The sequence below is a fragment of the Schistocerca serialis genome, chromosome 9 (assembly GCF_023864345.2).
Source record: "Schistocerca serialis cubense isolate TAMUIC-IGC-003099 chromosome 9, iqSchSeri2.2, whole genome shotgun sequence".
Classification (NCBI taxonomy): domain Eukaryota; kingdom Metazoa; phylum Arthropoda; class Insecta; order Orthoptera; family Acrididae; genus Schistocerca; species Schistocerca serialis.
This window is the reverse complement of record NC_064646.1, coordinates 144,585,583-144,606,876: the sequence shown is the minus strand read 5'-3', so window position 1 is coordinate 144,606,876 and position 21,294 is coordinate 144,585,583. Positions and strand designations below refer to the sequence as shown.

General features: G+C 39.9%; 1 protein-coding gene across 1 annotated transcript in view; it reads left to right on the top strand.

The window, feature by feature from the left end:
• The window catches only part of LOC126419274 (probable ATP-dependent RNA helicase kurz), a 130,614-nt gene that overhangs the window by 14,581 nt on the left and 94,739 nt on the right, over positions 1-21,294 (top strand). Inside the window, exons 3-4 of the mRNA XM_050086441.1 lie at positions 4,078-4,353; positions 10,931-11,463. Of these exons, the coding sequence (XP_049942398.1) occupies positions 4,078-4,353; positions 10,931-11,463 (809 nt within the window). The remainder of the gene's footprint in view (positions 1-4,077; positions 4,354-10,930; positions 11,464-21,294) is intronic.

Sequence of the window (21,294 nt, the reverse complement as noted above, 5' to 3'; positions counted from 1 at the left end):
GTTACATTTTGACATCAATGATATGGGCCTGAAATTTAGTGGATTACTCCTACTACCTCTCTTGAATATTGGTGTGACTTGTGCAGCTTTCCAGTCCTTGGGTACGGGTCTTTCGTTTAGCAAATGTTTGTATATGATTGTTAAGTATGGAGCCATTGCATCAACATACTCTGAAAGGAACCTAATTGGTATAAAGTCTGGAACAGATGACTTGCTTTTATTAAGTAATTTAAGGTGCTTCACTACTCTGAGGCTATTTACTTCTACAGTGCTCATGTTGGGAGCTGTTCTTGATTCGAATTCTGGGATATTTACTTGGTCATTTTTTGTGAAGGCATTTCGGAAGGCTTTGTTTAGTAACTTTGCTTTGGCAGAGATTGCTTCCCCCATTAGGCACAGTTGCAGTCCTCAGTCTGCCCACAGCAGACAGAGACAGTGGTCATGTATACTTGTGTGTGTCTGTGTGTGTTTTCTGCTTCAGAAGAAGGCCATCTAACCAAAAGCTTAAATGTGTGGTAGTTTTTTAATTGTGCATCTCTGTGATTCAACGCTTCCTCCATACAATGATTAGCAATATATCCTCATAATACAGGGTGTCCCACTCGAACCTCCCTGATTTCACGGTCCCATGAGGAAAAAACCAAAGTAGATACAATAATGAAAAGTGCACCACATTGTAGAGAATCTTAAAGAATTTATATTCCCACATCAGAAGTGCCAAGTATCGTCGCCAGAGTGCAGCATGGTCGCATGAAGTGAAAATGGCACTCCGCAGCAGCGCGTGCAAGCAGTAGTGTGGTTTGCAGAAACAAAATCACTGAGTACTGTCAAAGAAATTATATTCATTTATATGAATGTGATCCACATGATGTGAAAACAATTAAGGAATGGTATAGGAAGTTTCTGGCCATAGGAAGTGTTCTGAAACATTCTGGCAATGCACGTTACAGAGTTTCAGAAGAGACAGTGGAGGACATCAGACAAATGTTTCTCAGAAGCCCATGTAAGTCAATTCATCAAGCATCTAGGCAACTTGTTGTACTTCAACCAACATTGGATCGTGTAGTTCGCCAGCGTCTGCGTATGTGTGCTTACAAAGTGCAAATTCTGCAACATCTGACACCGAATGCTAAACCGCGCCGACAACAATTTGCTGCAGATATGCTGCAGCGTATTGATATGGATGCCAGCTTCCTGGAAAGATGTTTATTCTCAGATGAGGCATCCTTTCATATATCAGGAAGGGTTAATAGGCATAATGTTCAGATTTGTGGTTCGCAAAATGCGCACATTGTCATTGAACATGTTCGTGATAACCCTAAAGTAAATGTCTGGTGCAGGCTACTGCATGACAGGATTGTTGGACAAGTCCTTTTTGCTGAACAAACAGTGAATGTGTTGGAGCATTTGTGTACCCTCGGATATGAGACTTGCAACCCAACATAGTTTCTCAACAAGATGGAGTTCCACTGCATTGTCCAACGGCTGTTCGCAAGTTTATGGATAGGAAATTTCCCAGTCGTTGGATAGGACACAGAGGACCCATCGCCTGGCCACCATGTTCACCCACATTACACCGCTTGATTTCTTCATGTGGGTATTCGTGAAGGACCGCGTGTATGCGACCAAAGTGGATGATATTCCTACGTTGCGACATCGTATCACTAATGCGATTGCAATAATACTAGAGGAAATGTTACAAAAAACTTGGCAAGAAATTGAATATAGACTCGATGTTCTTCATGCTTCTTTGAGAAGCTCTACAGTGTGGTGTATTTTTCATTGTCATATCTACTGTTTTTTCCCCCTTTTTTTCTTTCTTTTCCCTGGGTCTTGAAATCAGGGAGGTTTGAGTGGAACACCTTGTACTATTGACTCATATCCGTAGTTTGAGAGCACATACACTTGTAGCCATATGATGCTTTTCACTATTCACGTGATTATACAGTAGCATAATTTAGCTCCGTCACAAATATTTTTTAAGATCTTTTACATTCTGAAAGTCATGTGTAATATTTATTCTTTGCTCAGCAACTTAATTAGTAATGAACAGACTCCAGTGAATTTTTATTGAATCCTGGCAAATATAAGTTTGTTGTCTACAAATAGTGATGACCATTGCACAGTTTAACTCTGGTCAACATATTGTATATATGTACAGAAATTGAATCTTCTCTTTTTTTGTATTGCAAAAGCGCATGCTGCGCAAGACACGAGCTGACCAGATTTAATTGTACTGTCATGTAAGCATCATTTATGCAGCTTCTAGTGCCCAGCACCAGGTACAGACTTTCTACCTTCAAGGACAATTTTACCACAGAAAATAAAAAATCCAAGTAAAACTGGACAAAGTCATTTTAATAAGTTTTTATACAGGTACACTTCACAAATTGTATCATAAGTGATATGTAAGGTTCCAAAATGAATCTTCACCCAGCTGTGTGTTTGCACTGATGTCAAACTTCCTGGCAGATTAAAACATGTGCCAGACCGGGGCTCAAACCTGGGACCTTTGCCTTTCACAGGCAAGTTCTCTACCAACTGAATTACCTGAGCGTGACTCACGACCTGTCCTCACAGCTTTACTTTCACATGTATATCACCTCCTCAGTCATACTGGTACAACTACCCAGGCTGTGCCTAAGCCATGTCTGCACAGTATCCCTTCTGCCAGGAGTGCTAGTCCCACAAGTTCTTCAGGAGAACTTCTGCGAAGTTTGATAGGTAGGGGATGAGGTACTGGTGGAAATGAAGCAGTGAGGATGGGTTGTTAGTTGTGTTTGGGTAGCTCAGTCAGTACAGCACTTGCCCACACTTGCCCCATGTTCGAATCCCAGACCAGCACACAGTTTTAATCTGCCAGGAAGTTTTGATATATAAAGTTATTATTCCACTAATAAAATTTACCTGTTGCATTTTATCCACACTTTTATAGAATGTATAAAGCTTGTTAACAGTAAGTACCATGTAGACATTTTACCCTAGAATATGTTCATCATTTATTGCATAAGAGGACTCGTGGCAAAAGAACGCTTACAGTATACATGGTTTTCTTGTTGTGTGCTGCTGTTGGTAACTATTCAGCCACTGAATGATGGGAAGTGAACAGTACAAATCATGAGTCAGTTGCTGGTAGCCAGTCAGAATGCTCGTTTGTAATTACCTATGATTCATAAATAAAGTAAGCTGTTTTTTTATTTTAAATTGTAACCACATTGGTAGAACTTTCAGCAAAAATGGAAATAAGATCCATAAGTAGGTTGTCACAGTGATGAACATCTGTCTCATGCTACATTACATATCAGTCTGTGACAGCAGTCGTAGTTTCATGTTGAGATCTGTTGGCTTCCCATAATCAAATTGTCACATTCCAACCTAACCTGGACCTTAGGCTACACTACAGGTCAGTCTTCAGCATGACTAGTTTTTTTCTCACCCTCAGTATCAAAAACAAATGACTTTCCATTTCACCCAAAGAAATCATTAGGTTCAGCATTTCTCGTTGGCTACCACATGCTATCTCCCAGTTGGCTACAACAAATGGAAACAGAATAAACCTTCTGTCCATTTACGTGGACAGACAGCTTGTTGGTTGTCAGGCCCATCTAGAAAACAGCACAATGTATTTTTTTCATACAGAATGCCAACAGCAGCACGCTGCGGAAGAGCCTGGTTCACCATATGTGCACTTTAGTTGGTTAAAAGGTGACAATTTGGTTGAGAGCTAGTGAAGCCAGTGAATATGATTTCATGAGATCAGCTATAATTCTTCTTATGGCATGCGTTTTACACATATTGTATTTCAATGACTGATTTCTGTTTGCCGTTTTGATGTCATGGGTTAAAGGAGATAGGTGATACCAGTGGGTTCAATATTTCCATCTCATTTAGTAAAAGCACATGTAATGACAGCCATACAAAGAAAATCAGTATCTCGTTAATGGAATACTTTCATTCCATTATGAGAATTAGTATTAAATAATGTTAAAATACTTTCTTGATTAAGATGACATGCTATACACTGCGTGTTATGGCTTTTTATGGATTTTGCTGTAGTATATTAATATTTCTTTGTAGCGTGCCAACTTACTGGAAGCCTTATCTAAAGTACAAGCTTCACCTGAAGTTCTTAATCAGCTGACATCCATTACAAAAATACAGACAGAAGGTCTAAAACGTCACTTGTCAGAGTCTGGGAGCAGCACAAAGAAGAATACAGAGCGGCTGAATGTGGAAAATGGTACTGTTTTGAACAGCATTAGTGGCAGCGCAAAGAGGAGGCGACTTTTAGCAAGTGCTGAAGAGGAAAAAAGTAAAACGTGTAGCAACAACCCAAATGTTGTTGGTTTGGAAGTAAGTTTTAACCTTTGCACATTGCTATAATTAATGAAGACATTAGGAATGTGTACAACAGCCTTACAGTACATTTAAATTTTCATAAAATTTGGTATTAAAGTTGTATCTAGCTTGAGTATGTCAGAAGTTTTTGCTACAGCAATCCCAAAAAGCAAAATTGGATCCTTCCACAAGCAAGATCGCATAAATACTTCATTTTCAAGAACCAGTTTCGACACACTTTGCTTTCATTAACTGCTCGTTAAAAGTTTTTTCTTACAAAAAATGTTCATTGTGAATTGAAATCTCATACCAAGTTGTCATATTAGTTGATAAAATGTAGCACATTATGCAAAGGCTTGTCATAGATACAACATTTATAGTCAAGAAACAACTAATGCACATGGCCACGTCCATATATGTACCATTCACAGATGATTGTTAAGCCTTAAAAATTACAATATACAATGAAATATATAATAACACATCTGTTTATGTTAGCATGACATGTTCCATCCGATGATGATTCACCTTAGTGGGTGTAAATGGTATGATATACACCATCTAAGGTAAATCATCAAACAATGGAACATGTCAAGCTAATATTTGCAGATATGTGTATATGGCACCATGTACACTGTCTAAGGTGAATCATCAGCCAGTGGAACATGTCAAGCTATCATAAATAGATGTGCTGTGGTACATTTTACTGTATATTGTGATTTTTAAGACTTAACAATCATCTGTGAGCACTACGTATGTGAACATGGCCATGTGCACAGGGTGCTTTTTGATTGTTTGATTTATTTCTGACAGATCTTTACATAAAGTGCTACAACTTATCCGCTAATATGACAACTTGACATGAGGTGTCAACTCATGATGAACATGTTTTGTAACAAAAGTTTTTGAAAACCAGAAGATGACAGCCAAGTGTGTCAAAACCGGTTGTCAAAAATAAGGAAATATTTATACAATCTTGGCTGTAGAAGGGTTTTTACAAAGTAAAACTAAATTGCTCCTTCTCATTTCTCAACATGAGAAAATTCGATCAAAACTGGGTTGTAACCTTCAAAAATAACCAGCATCGCTCCGAGGATGGTTTCTTTAAGCTTCCTCAAAGAATTATGACTCAGACAGATTGAATCCTTCTGTCTTCTTAGGTTCAAAGTTTGTGCACTACAGGCCACACAGATATGCTTCATGTTGTTCCTGGTGAATAACCAACACAAGCAAGGACACTTCATGTTGCTTATCTTCCTTCTTTGTCAGTTCGGTAGCAGTAAGATGGCCCTGGAAATGCAACAGAGAACTAGTTTCTGAAAGTAGTTTCGTGTCACTGTATCAGAAACCAGATCACATGCCATATTTTTTTCCCAATAATAGTACACATCAGGTATTTTTGCCAAGCCATTTGAAAACACACACCTAAAAGCTGCCCTGGCTCAGTGGTGATAATGTCAATACTTGTGTCCAATTTCTGGGTACTGAATTACTGCAAGTGGGAGAGCACTTCTTGAGGGTTATCTGCCAGAAGTTGCACAAATGGATGAGTTTCTGGACTAAAGTAACCATCAGTGTAATGCAGCTCTGCATCTTCTAGCTAGAACATCATCATGTTTTACTGAACAGCTGACTCTTGCAACACCTCTGCACTAGAGGAAGTTTCTGTGCTGTTACAAAAATTGTTAACATTATTGTCATCAAGTTCAGAGAAACCAATGCATTGAGATCAATGAGAACATCAAGAATGTCATCAATCATTAACAGAAACTAAAAGAAATATCTAAATGTCACAGAGATCTGCATATTACAATTGTGTAATGTAGTTCATTTCTACATTTCATGTATATTTCAATAGACGGAACCAAAAGAAATCAAGTAATTTGCCCTCTGGTTCTTAATTATAGGGATAATATTTAATATGTACTGAATAAAAACACATTATCCACACAAACAAAGGATCTTGCATGCCCTGCATGGCATAAGGGCAACCAACTTCTGCACTGGTGTATCTAAGACATTACAAACATAGCCTAAGGTGATATTTTTACAGCAGTTCCAATTATTCCTCCTAGAATGTGATGCATGGCTTGTACAAGTGCATAGCAATGGGCATTGGAGCACTAGCACAGGTTGAATACCAATCGAATCCATAGAAACCTTATGTTACATACATGTAACGACATCTACTGTAGGGCGGAATTAACAAAATATTGTAAGAAATTTGTGGATATTAATGTATGCCATTAACATTGCTTTGTTAGAAAGCATAGTTGCATTGGACAAAGGAAAATCATCAATTTGGAGGAAATAGTGATAAGCAGCAACTTTTATATGAGAATGTAAAAGCGCCAAATGAATTTACAAGAGTCTTTAAATTAAAGAAAGTCTAACGTACAAGGGGAGATACAGGGTGCCAGTAAAGTCCCATTACCATTCAAAAAGTGCAGTTTAGAAACTGTTAGAGATAGTCCACCCTAGTTTGTTGTAAAACTTTTAGCAGCTCTCATAGTATTTTTCTGTTATGCCAAAATTTCAAAGTGTGTCTCATTCATCACTTGTATTACATCAAGGAGATATTCAAGTTCCGTCCATGTATGCATCAGCAATGAATCGTCAACAATGCTGGTTGCTTCATTAGTTCCTGTGCGAAAGGTAGCAGAGACATTGATTAGTGTTGTGCCCATACGATTTTTGGTGCAACGTCACAAAAAGAAGTGTAGTGGCATGGCATTGGGAGAGCATGGGGACCATGCAATGGGACTACCATGACCGATCCACCTTTTGGGAAATGTGTGTTTCAGTACATCCCACATTTTCAAAAAATCTGGATGTACACCATTATCCAGGAAGATGATGGATGACTGTAGCTCTTTGATCTGCAGTAGCATGTCCTGGTAAACATATTGTGTTATGGTTTTCTCTGTGAGGCAAGTATTCCTATCACTACACTGTGCATTAGGCCATGTCAAACATTAAGCTTTTGAATATTACAGATGTGTTCATGGGCAATATGTTGGTTTTCAGAGCACCAAATCCTGATGATGTGGTGATTAACATGTCCAGAAATGCGTTGCTTCATCTAAAAACAAGCTATTTTTCAGGTAATCATTGTTAGAGTCCATGCTGGTCAGCATGGAACATATAAATGCATTACACTAAAGGTGACTGTTTGGATGAAATGCTTGGACCATTTGCACTTTGTACACTAAAAGGCATAACTTTGATCTTGCTTCGTGCTATTCATGTGGGGACGATGAACTGACTTCTGGGGCCTGCATTGAAATGCACCTTGCAGTCTGTCAACATGTGGATGAGATACAGGGGCCATCCCTTTCAATGAAGGTCTTTGACACTGCCTGTCTCTTAAAACATTCTTGAACTACTTCATTATGCTTTTTTTCGCTGGTCGTGCCTTCCCGCACTGGTGTCAATAATTCTGCAACACTGTTGTAACAAATTTGGATTCGGCATACCAGATGACACATTGTGCCTTCTCCTCATCTGCCATTATTTTGATGTACTCAAGGTCAAATCAGCAACAAGCACAAAGCAAAAAATCTTCAAGAGCAATTCACAGGTGGGTGGCTAGATTTGTTGCTGGTAGGTTCGAACAACATGTCAGTGTTATGGAGATGCCACGGGAACCCAAATGAGAACCTCTGCAGTGGAGGCAATGTTCTTTTCGAGAAACACTATTGAGAAAATTTAGAGAACTGGTATTTGAAGCTGACTGCTGAATGATTTTACTGCCGCCAACATACATTGCATGTACTGACCATGAAGATAAGGTACTGTACTTCCGTACAGACGTGATGACTGGGTGTTGTGTGATGTCCTTAGGTTAGTTAGGTTTAAGTAGTTCTAAGTTCTAGGGGACTGATGATCATAGATGTTAAGTCCCATAGTGCTCAGAGCCATTTGAACCATTTTTTTTTTTTTTTTTTTCCGTACAGAAGTCGTTTTTCCCTCACTCTAGTTGCGAGTGGAACAGGAGGGGAAATAACAAGCAGTGGTACAGGATACCCTCCACCCCACACATGGTGGCCTGCCGAGTATCTGTGTAGATGTAGATGTAAACATTTTACAACCAAGCCAGATTCTCTAATATTTTCGAAGTTGTGATTTTTTTAAAATGTACCCTGTACAAGTGTTAAGGAAATTATGTACCTTAAACTGTCTTTTATTACAGTACATGATTAATAATGGTTTTAATATCTTGTACTAAATCATTTATTTACAAATATGGAACATCTTGCAAACAAGCATTGAAAAAGTGCCTTGGAGTAAATATAACTAATAATATAAAGTAATCAAAAAGGATGAAGACCATGAATCTGTCATTACTACTGTGTTGCATTCAGCTGGTACTAACTGTTCTACAATGCGTAAAATATATTTATATTGTGATAATCCTACTGATTTAATGTGTTTTATTCTTCAAAAATAATGTAATTAGATCTGGTGTTAACTTACTACTTAATGAAATGAACTTTAGCATCAAGCTCCTAATATTTGAATAGATAAATTAATGAATCAGAGCTGGAGATGTTTAAAGTTGTGTTACCAGTTGTTTACTATTTTGAAAGGCATCTTTGACAGATGTGAAACCTTAGAATTATTTTGTTGCTTTGGCAACCCCCAGTTAGGGGCAGTGTATTTGTCCAGTTATGTTTATCAATGTATGTCATGTGTGATCACATGTCAGAATGAAATGAGTCACAGGTAGCTCAAATGCCAATGAAAGAAAACTCTACTGTGTGTAGGCTACCAATGTGTCTGTACATGATGCCGAATATGAGACTGAAAGCTTCCTACCTTTCAGAGAGTTGAACTGAAAATATTCTGCAGATGGTTTCTTCTAACAAGGCACCTCCATTTCAACTAGAGACTAATATCTGCAAATTTTTTACAGCAAAAAGTACATACATTTTTATACTTCATGATCTTCAAACTGTCAATGCTAAAGGTTCTATCTACTTTATTTATTATGAATAGTTTTGTTCAATGTTATTACACACATCAAAAGAAGCTTTGCATCACCATTCTTCCAAGAGGTCTGGAACCTGTACAGAAAATTGGAATAGAGATCAACATAAACATCATTTCCGCCCTTTTTATTGCTCATGAAAACCACACATTGCATGTTGTACCACCATACAGTGAGACCTTCAGAGGTGGTGGACCAGATTTCTGTACACACCGGTACCTCTAATACCCAATAGCACGTCCTCTTGCATTGATGCATGCCTGTATTCGTCGTGGCATACTATCCACAAGTTCATCAAGGCAGTGTTGGTCCAGATTGTCCAACTCCTCAATGGCGATTCAGCATAGATCCCTCAGAGTGGTTTGCAGGCCACGTTATCCATAAACAACCCTTTTCAATCTATCCCAGGCATGTTTGATAGGGCTCATGTGTGGAGAACATGCTGGCCACTCTAGTTGAGCGATGTTGTTATCCTGAAGAAAGTCATTCACGAGATGTGCACGATGGGGGTGCGAATTGTCGTCCATGAAGATGAATACCTCAACAATATGCTGCTGACGTGGTTCCACTATTGGTCGGAGGATGGCATTCACATATTGTACAGCCATTACGGCACCTTCCATGACTACCAGCAGCATACGTCAGCCCTACATAATGCCACCCCAAAACAAAGGGAACCTCCACCTTGCTGCACTTGCTAAACGGTTTGTCTAAGGCATTCAGCCTGACCAGGTTGTCTCCAAACATGTCTCCGATGATTGTCTTGTTGAAGGCATGTGTGACACTTATCAGTGAAGAGGACATGGTGGCAATCCTGTGCAGTCCATTTCGCATGTTGTTGAGCCCTTCTGTACCATGCTGCATGGTGTCGTGGCTGCAAAGCTGGACCTCACTGTGGACGTTGGGAGTGAAGTTGCACATCATGCAGCCTATTGCGCACAGTTTGAGTCGTAACACGACGCCCTGTGGCTGCACAAAAATCATTATTCACCATGGTCGCATTGCTGTCAGAGTTCCTGCGAGCTGTAATCCATAGGTAGCGGTCATCCACTGCAGTAGTAGCCCTTGGGCGGCCTTAGTGAGGCATGTCATTGACAGTTCCTGTCTGTCTGTATCTCCTCCATGTCCAAACAACATCACTTCGGTTCGCTCTGAGACGCCTGGACGATTCCCTTGTTGAGAGCCCTTCCTGCCACAAAATAATGATGCGGACGCCATCGAACTGCGGTATTGACTGTCTAGGCATGGTTGAACTACAGACAACACGAGCCGTGTACCTCCTTCCTGGTTAAATCATTGGAACTGATTAGTTGTCAGACCCCCTCCGTCTAATAGGTGCTGCTCACACATGATTGTTTACATCTTTTGGCAGGTTTAGTGACATCTCTGAACAGTCAAAGGGACTGTGGCCTGTGATACAATATCCACAGTCAACACCTATCTTCAGGAGTTCTGAGAACCAGGCTGATGCAAAACTTTTTTTGATGTGTTTACATTCCATAGTTAGTACTTGTATTTTTCAAGTAGTACAACATAGAATGTATAATGTATTCAGTTTCCAGTTTGCACACATGAATGCTATTTACACTGTTAATTTTTCAGGGCTCGGATGGCAGTGATGATAGTGATAGTGAGGCTGAAAGTGTTAGCAGTAGTGGAAACGAGACTGAACACGAAGAGGCAGCCAGTAACTCTTCTTCAGGTGTTGCTGTAAAGTCAAAAGTAGATAATATATCTGTTGAAATGGATAACATGACTAAAACTGAGAATTTAAGGGATTGTGTGTTAAAGTCATCAGAAAATAGCCCCACAAAAAGTGTGACTAACAGAGTGCCGCCTGTTGATGCACCCCATAAATGTGAAAATGTTCCTACAGTTAACAGCCAATCTGATAGTGGTACTGTTGTGAAGAGTGCAGAACCGACCAGAAAGAAACCATGTCAGCCAGCTGTTTTTGTTCCTGTTCACAGAACTGCTGAAATGCAGGAAAGTAGACTTAAGCTTCCAATTCTAGCTGAGGAACAGGCAATAATGGAAGCTATTAATGAAAATCCTGTGGTTGTACTCGCAGGTGAAACTGGTAGTGGAAAAACAACTCAAGTGCCTCAGTTCCTGTATGAGGCAGGATATGCCAAGTAAGCCTTTAAAGTTAATGAACTTCACAAGTTGTACAATAACAGGTACACCAAAATGGAAACAAGATATAAAAATTAATTGAGATAATCATTCATATGCAGAAGAATGATGCGTGGCACATGGAATAATTTAACAGTAGAGAGGTGGCACTGGCTGTCAAGCTACTGTTCTTTTTCTAGTGTAAATATAAATAGGTGCACACACAATTCACAAACATGTCCACTCATAGCCACTCGTATATGCTTGCTGTAAAGTTTTTTTTCAGTTATTTTAATTAATTTTGTGGCTATCAGACTTAAGTATTGGAGCTTTACATAGAGAAGATAATTCATTATCAAATAAACCTGACTGTGTTCCTAATATGAACACATCTCTGTTATACTTTTCAGATATTAAAGTTATTCAGTTGCAAAATGGAAAATGTTTCTTTGAAATAACAACAGTGCTAGTCAAATTACTTTGTTTCATTGCCTCTTCAGCGTGTTGACACAAATCCCTAACAGTGCCTGGAGTGATGGAGTGTTGCATTAATAGGTAGGTCCATTTCGCGTTCATACTGAGGTAACCATTGGTATCTTGTGATTATTTGTTAATTAAACAGGTAATCACTGATCATAGAATCCTTTTAATTTATGTTCATTCAATATGTTCCTCCATAAGGGCTATTGATTAACAAAGATGGTACTGTTTCAACCACAAATTGCAGAACTAATCCTACGCACCTTTTTTGCAAAATGACTGAATTACTCATAACGTCAGATATAGCAGTACTCCTTACATTGGGGTCAGTTTATTGAGTACTTGGCTCTGCAAAAGTGTGTACTTATACTAGTAAAAGAGTGTTAGCTCGAAGATGATTTGTGTCTGTCTGCTGTTTTATGTTTGTGTGTGCTACGCATCATTCACCTGTGTGTGAATGCTTGCCTTTACTCATTATTTCATGATGTTGTGTGTGTGTGTGTGTGTGTGTGTGTGTGTGTGTGTGGCGGGGGGGGGGGGGGGGGGGACCAAAGGAATTTATTAATACAGTGCTCTACTGATGTGTGATGAAATAGACTCACGAATAGAAACACTCTTGTTTTAAATCATTTGTTAAATTATGAACTGGTCTCCAACAATCATGTTACATTGTATAAGTTAATCAGAACATCTCATTGAGTTTTAGTTCATTCAGCTGGCACCCAGTTATGTGATTGGAATGAGTTATGCTAAGAAACACTAAACAAGACTCAAGAAATTACATGTTATCTCTTGTGTAGGAATTAATCTTTCTGTATGAAGACATTTTCAATGTGTTTATAAGTATGTTGTACTTGTGTCTCAATTGGTGCATATCCAAGGCATTAAGATGAAAATCAGTCCACTGTATCAATGTATAAACCTTCAGGCAAGTGTCATTCTCATTAATTCATTTACATCTATTCTCTCCAAACCACTGTAAATTGCATGGTGGGCAATACTCCTGGTTCTACCAGTTATTAGGGCTTTTTCCTGTTCCACTGATGTATGGAGCACAGGAAGAATGATTGCCGTTTTACCTCTTTGTGTGCTGTCTTTAATCTAACTTTGTCATTTCAGTACCTATGGGAGAGACATATAGAGAGCAGTTTATTCCTATATTTGGCACTTAATAGTTGGTTCTAGAAACTTTCTGAGTAGGCTTTCACGGAATAGTTTGCATCTGTCTTCAAGCATCTGCCAGTTTAGTTGTTTTAACACTCACCGACAGGTCAGTCACACTTGCGACCATTTGTGCTGTCCTTCTACATCTGCATCTACAACTACATACATACCCTGCAAGCTACTGAATGGTGCATGGCGGAGAGCGCCTTGTACCACTAATAGTCATTTCCTTTCCCGTTCCACTCACAAATGCAGTGTTAGAAAAGCAACAGTGTATATGTCACTTTACGAGCCCTAATTTGTCTTGTCATATTTTTATGGTCCTTATGTGAAACGTACATTGTCAGCAGTAGAATCATTCCGCACTCAGCGCCAAATGCCATTGTATAAATTTTCTCAGTAGTGCCTTGTGAAAAGAACGTTGTCTTCCTTCCGGGGATTCCCATTTGAGTTCACAAAGCATCTCCGTAATATTTGTTGTTGATTGAACCTAATGGTAAGAAATCAAGCAGCATGCCTGTGAATTACTTCAATGTCTTCCTTTAATCCAAGATATTGAAGATCCCACACACTTGAGCAGTACTCGAGAATGGGTCATATTAGTGTTCTATATGCAATCTCCTGTATGGATGATATAAACTTTCCTAAAATTCTCCCAATAAAGTGAAGTCGACCATTCACCTTCCTTACTACCATCTTTAAGTGGTCATTTATTTCATATTGCTTTGCAGTATTACATGTAGATATTCAATTGATGTGACCGTGTCAAGCTGCTCGCTACTAATAATGTATTCAAATGTTACAGAATTGTTATTCCTACTCATCCACATTATCTTACATTTTTCTATATTTATAAAATTCTGATGTCCATCACATCAACTAGAAATCCTGTCAAATCATCACGTATCCTCCTACAGTTACTCAGTGATGACACTTTCCTGTACACCACAGTGTCATCAGCAAACAACTGTAAACTGGTAGTCACCCTTACCTATATAGAGAATAACTGTAGTCCTGTAACACTTGATAATGCCCTTGTCTCTGACAGACAGGTGCCATTGAAAACGACATACTGGGTTCTATTACTAAAAAAGTCTTCAAGCCACTTGCTTACCTGGGAACCTACTCCATATACTCATACCTTCATTAATAGTCTGTAGTGGGGTACCATGTCAAATACTTTCCGAAAACCTAGGAATGTAGAATCTGCCTGTTGCTCTCCGTCTGTGGTTTGCAGGATGTCGTGAGAAAAGGGCAAGCTGAGTTTTGCGTGAGTGATGCTTTCTAAATGTTTGCTGATTTGTGTACAGAAGCTTTTCCACCTCGAGGAAATTAATTATATTCAAACTCAGAATATGTTCAAGAATTATGCAGCAAACCAATGTTAAAGATATTGGCCTGTAATTATGTGGAGCCATTCTTTTACCTTTCTGATACGTGGGAGTAACCCGCACTTTTTTGCAGTCACTTGGGAGTTTGTGCTAGGTAAGAGGTTTGTGATAAACGCAAGCTAAGTAGTGGTCCAATGCTGTGGAGCACTCTGTGTAAAACTGAATTGGGATTACATCTAGAGTTGGTGACTTGTTTGTTTTCAGTACTCTCAGTTGCTTCTCTACACCAGGGATGCCTGTTACTATGTCTTTCATATGGGAGTCCGTGCAGTGGTCAAACAATGATTTATTTGTACGATCCTTCTCAGTTAATGACTTCTTAAATGCGAAATTTAAAACATCAGCTTTCCGTTTGCTGTGTTCTATGGTCACACAAGACTGCGTCAACAAGTTACTGTGTAGAATCCTTTCTAGCAATCTTATGTAGGACCAGAATTTTCACAGGTTCTTAGTAAGACCTTTCGCTAAGGTATGATGGTGGAATTTGAGGTAAAAATCTCAGATCAAACTTCTTACAGCCCTTATTTGCTCATATTAATGTAGCTTCAATGTTGCCTTGTAGTCTTATTTGGTAAAAGTCCCACAGTTTTGATCGGTATTCTAGGATGAGTTCCACAGCTGTTTTGTATGCAATGTGCGTTGTAGACTGATTGCATTTCCATAGTATTCTATGTATGAACTGCAGTCGCCACCTGCATTACCTACAACAGCCTATGTGATCAATCCATTTTGTGTTCCTGTAGATTTATACACACAGGTATTGGCATTAGTTACCCAATTGCAAATGTGACTCACTGGTATTGTAATCATAGGATTCTACTTTTTTTTTCATCTTGGAAGTGTAGAATTTTACATTTCAGAGCAGTTAAAGCAAATTGCCGATCTTGTCACCACACTGAAAACTTATCAGTTCATGGTTTCCTGACAGAAAAGTATATCTGCTGCAATGAATTTTTTACTTTCCCTGGTCTACAAAAACATTTGTGTTCCTTTGGTTGTTTTTTTTCCCCCAGCTGAGACAACTGGTTGTGAAAGACTTTATGTTTGTGTCATCTTAATGAATGCTAATTTTTTTTACAATAAATCATCCCCATCTACTAACTAGGATAGAACAAAAATGATCAATAAACTGGATTACTCGTATGAAAACATGAGAGATTCTCAGACACTCTATGCTTACATGATTAGCATTACTCTGTGCTCATTGATTAGGAAGATTGTTAGAATCATTGCGAACTCACTGCCACCACCTTGATTCTTGAAACATAAACACCCCTTACAGAATCATGCTTGGAATTACACTATGGCATTCTTTATGTAATCACCATCTAGAAATCTGTTGTTTGTTTGATTCTGTTTTCTTTCCTGTAGTACCTAGAACTGACGGTACACGCTCATAACAGTTCTACCAATCAGTGGTGACTTGGGAGCCATGTCCATGCACTATATGTTTCCAATACAGCTTTTACATATTTTTAAGAAATACTGCCTTTTCTTAAGTACAATTTGTATCGGACAGCATGTGTTCCACCAGAAACATCAATGATGTGAAATTCCACTCACACATTTTCTCACAAGATACCTAAAATATGTGGGCCAAAGCAGTTACGTAAGTGCAATATTTATTCTCTTCCAAAAAGCAATTTAATCAGATCTTGAAAAGATTTCAAAGTGGTGGAAAGATTGGCAACTTGCTTTAAATGCTCATATATGGAAAATGAAAAAAAAAAAAACAAAAAAAAACAAACCGTGTTCTATGGAGACAATATCGGTGAACTACACTTGGGATCAGTCAACTCTTACAAATACCTGGGCTTACCAGTTTGCAGGAATATGATAAGGGACAATCTCATACGCGGAGTTACAGGTAAAGTAGATTATTTCATTGGTAGAATACTAGAGAAATGGAATCAGTCTGCATAGCAGATTGCTACAAAACACTCATGGGACTCATGTTGCTCAAGTGTGCGGGACGCATACCAAATAGTACTAACATTCAATACTAAATGTCTACAAAGAAGAGAAGTACGAATGCCCACAAATTTGTTTGACCCACAGGAGAGCATCACAGACATGCTGAAAAAAGTTAATTGGCTAACACTTGAACGTAGACTCAAATTATCCTGTGAAAACCTGCTTAGTAACTTGCCAGAATCAACTTAAAGTGACAAAGCTAGGAATATGCAGTACTACAATACATTATCTGCAGATATCATGAAGATAAGGTTAGACTAATGTGAATGGAATAGGAAAATACCATGATAACTGGTACAATGTGAAGACACTTTGCCATGCACGTCATAGTGGTTTATAGAGTATGGATGTAAATGTGGATATCGCTGGCACCAACAAGAAAATGAAACAGATTTTTTTAAGGTTTGGAACCAAAAAATTTATTACTTCATAAATATTATTATACATTAGAAATTATCAATTCTCTTGGGCAGCTGTGTTACCAGGGAAAAAAGCCATTGCAATAATGGAAAGTACTATACCAAAAAAATTATGAGGCAGTACTGCTGGCCAGTGCTTACATTAAGGATCTAAAATGTATAGAACTGCTCGTAGACACATATAAAAGAATCCCAGCTTTCGTAACTTGGGAGAAGGTGATAGGGCAGAGAAGGTTAAAAGCAAAGAACAGATCTTTCAGACCACTGGACGAGAGAGGGATCTACTTGTTATGAGAATGAGAGGAGATGAAGGTGGACATGGCTATTGGCTGTACTAAAAATTTCGCCAACAATCCTGTCTCATAATTTTATAGTTTTCTCATGTGAGTTTCCTTTTCGATACAATTAATGTCCTTAAAAATAGTATACCCAATTTTTAACTTCCTCACATGTATTAACAACCAGTGCTTTACATTCTTCATTAATCAAATTGTTTATTCATATCATTCAACTTTTGGGCACATGGTTAACAAGTTGCACAAAAATGATACCAAGACCTTTCATTTATTGAAACATACGACGGCTATTCAGAAAGTAGGGAACGTTTCCGTCTGATGCCGCTAGACGCACGCCGATCACATATATTTTGGTATGTGTGTGCTTGGCAGCTCAGTCGACATCCATCCATGACAGTGAGAACGTCTCTGTGCATCTGGTGTTTTCAGTATTCAAATTTGAAATGTGCGCTGCAGTCAAATATCCTGCCAGTTGTGAGGTGCGGTTTGTGATATGGTTTTTGTTGACAAAAAACCGAAAACCTACAGAAATTTATCGTGAACTGTGCGAATTGTACGGAAACAACATAATGAGTGACTGTTCCATCCGGAAATGGTGCATTGGGTTTAAAAGTGGCTGAACCAACGTTCGTGAAGAAGAGAAGAGTGGACACCCAAGCATTGTGACTGACAATCTTTTCGCTAAAGTTGATGAAACGATTCATGAAAACCGTCACTTCACAATAATGGAGATTTTGCTTTATTTTCCACAAGTTTTGCGGGCTTTGTTGTTTGAAATTGTCACTCAAAAGCTAGGCTACCACAAATTTTGTGCACGATACAGAACACCATAAAGAACAGCGAATGGGGGCAACGTTGACATTTCTGGAGGCCTACCACAAACATGGTGATTCATTACTGGATCAAATCGTAACCGATGATGAGACTTGAGTGAAACAGGTCAATTGCGATACAAAATTATAGTCCGTGGAGTGGGGGCACACAAATTCCCTCCCAAAAACCAAGAAAATGTTTGCAAACCTTGTCAGCAAGGAAGTTGATGGCGACAGTGTTTTGGTATGGGCAAGGTATGCTTCTTATTGATGTTCTCGAATGTGGAGCAACCATAAACTCTTCCCGGTACTGTTAAACTTTGCACAGCCGTAGAAGAGCAGTTCAAAACAAACGCCGACGAAAGCTGCCGTCCTAAGTTTTGTTTTTGCATGACAATGCCTGACCTCGCTGCTGCCGTTGGATAAGCAGCTGCTAGCAACAAGTCGTATACTCTTAGCTCACTTATTTGTTACATAGTTTAATTCTTAATTTCTTTGTGGGTTTTTGGGTACTTGCATTGTTTAATTCATAAATTTCGGCCATATTATAGCATTTGAGAGTTGCAGCATCGCGTTTTAGTACCTGAATAGTGTAAAATCGCGTAGTCTCCTTCTGCCGCCGAACAGTGTGTTTGCAGTGCGCAAGTAGCAGCATTACTGCATTTACTAGGCAATCTTGTATTTTAATAACCATTTAAATTTTGTGTCGAATTGTTTGTGTTCTCTGTAGATTAGTTCAGACATTCTTTGCACAACAGTATTTAGCATGGATAGGGACTGCGACTGCTGTGTTCGGATGCAGGCTGAGTTGGCATCCCTTTGCTCCCAGCTTCAGGCAGTGTTGGCTTCGGTCACACAGCTTGAAGCTGTTGCCAATGGGCATCACTGTGAGGGTGCGGATGGAGGTTTGTCGGGGACGGCCAGCTTGTCCCACGCATCCCCTGATCGGACTACAGCTCTGGCTGCCCGGGATACTGCCCACATTGAGGCTGACCCCTCACCTGTGGTAGAATGGGAGGTCATCTCGAGGTGTGGCAGGGGGCGAAAGACATTCCGGAGGGCTGAACGGAAGGTCTCTCTAGTTTGTCTGACGAACCGGTTTCAGGCTCTGTCTCCAGCTGATACTGATCTTCGGCCGGACATGGCTGCTTGTCCTGTTCCAGAGGTTGTCCCTCAGTCTGCAAGATCCGGGCAGTCGCAGAGGGTGGGCTTACTGGTAGTTGGGAGCTCCAACTTCAAGCGCGTAATGGGGACCCTTAAGGATATGGCAGCAAGAGAGGGGAAGAAAACCAGTGTGCACTCCATGTGCATACCGGGGGGAGTCATTCCAGATGTGGAAAGGGTCCTTCCGGATGCCATGAAGGGTACAGTGTGCACCCATCTGCAGGTGGTCGCTCATGTCTGCACCAATGATGTGTGTCGCTATGGATCAGAGGAAATCCTCTCTGGCTTCCGGCAGCTATCTGATTTGGTGAAGACTGCCAGTCTCGCTAGCGGGATGAAAGCGGAGCTCACCATGTGCAGTATCGTCGACAGGACTGACTGCGGACCTTTGGTACAGAGCCGAGTGGAGGGTCTGAATCAGAGGCTGAGACGGTTCTGCGACTGTGTGGGCTGCAGATTCCTCGACTTGTGCCATAGGGTGGTGGGGTTTCAGGTTCCGCTGGATAGGTCAGGAGTCCACTGTACACACCAGGCGGCTACACGGGTAGCAGGGGTTGTGTGGCATGGACTGGGCGGTTTTTTAGGTTAGATGGCCTTGGGCAAGTACAGAAAGGGCAACAGCCTCAAAGGGTGCGGGGCAAAGTCAGGACATGTGGGGACCAAGCAGCAATCGGTATCGTAATTGTAAACTGTCGAAGCTGCGTTGGTAAATTACCGGAACTTCAAGCGTTGATAGAAAGCACCGAAGCTGAAATCGTTATAGGTACGGAAAGCTAGCTGAAGCCAGAGATAAATTCCGCCGAAATTTTTACAAAGGCACAGACGGTGTTTAGAAATGATAGATTGCATGCAACCGGTGGTGGCGTGTTTGTTGCTGTTAGTAGTAGTTTATCCTGTAGTGAAGTAGAAGTGGATAGTTCCTGTGAATTATTATGGGTGGAGGTTACACTCAACAACCGAGCTAGATTAATAATTGGCTCCTTTTACCGACCTCCCGACTCAGCAGCATTAGTGGCAGAACAACTGAGAGAAAATCTGGAATATATTTCACATAAATTTTCTCAGCATGTTATAGTCGTAGGTGGAGATTTCAATTTACCAGGTATGGACTGGGACACTCAGATGTTTAGGACAGGTGGTAGGAACAGAGCATCGAGTGACATTATACTGAGTGCACTACCCGAAAATTACCTCGAGCGATTAAACAGAGAACCGACTTGTGGTGATAACATCTTGGACCTACTGATAACAAACAGACCCGAACTTTTCGACTCTTTGAATGCAGAACAGGGAATCAGTGATCATAATGCTGTTGCAGCATCCCTGAATATGGAAGTAAATAGGAATATAAAAAAAGGGAGGAAGGTTTATCTGTTCAGCAAGAGTAATAGAAGACAGATTTCAGACTGCCTAACAGATCAAAATGAAAATTTCTGTTCCAACACTGACAATGTTGAGTGTTTATGGAAAAAGTTCAAGACAATCGTAAAATGCGTTTTAGACAGGTACGTTCGGAGGGACGGGAAAAACCCACCGTGGTTCAACAACAAAGTTAGGAAACTACTGCGAAAGCAAAGAGAGCTTCACTGGAAGTTTAAACGCAGCCAAAACCTTTCAGACAAACAGAAGCTAAACGATGTCAAAGTTAGCCCAAGGAGGGCTATGTGTGAACCGTTCAGTGAATTCGAAAGTAAAATTCTATGTACCCACTTGACAGAAAATCCTAGGAAGTTCTGCTCTTATGTTAAATCAGTAAGTGGCTCGAAACAGCATATCCAGACACTCTGGGATGATGATGCATTGAAACAGAGGATGACATGCGTAAAGCTGAAATACTAAATGCCTTTTTCCAAAGCTGTTTCACAGATGAAGACCCTACTGCAGTTCCTTCTCTAAATCCTCGCACGAACAAAAAAATGGCTGACATCGAAATAAGTGTCTAAGAAATAGAAAAGCAACTGAAATCACTCAACAGAAGAAAGTCCGCTGGACCTGACAGGATACCAATTTGATTCTACACAGAGTACGCGAAAGACCTTGCCCCCCTTCTAACAGCCCTGTACCGCAAGTCTCTAGAGGAACGGAAGGTTCCAAATGATTGGAAAAGAGCACAGGTAAGTTCAGTTTTCAAGAAGGGTCGTCAAGCAGATG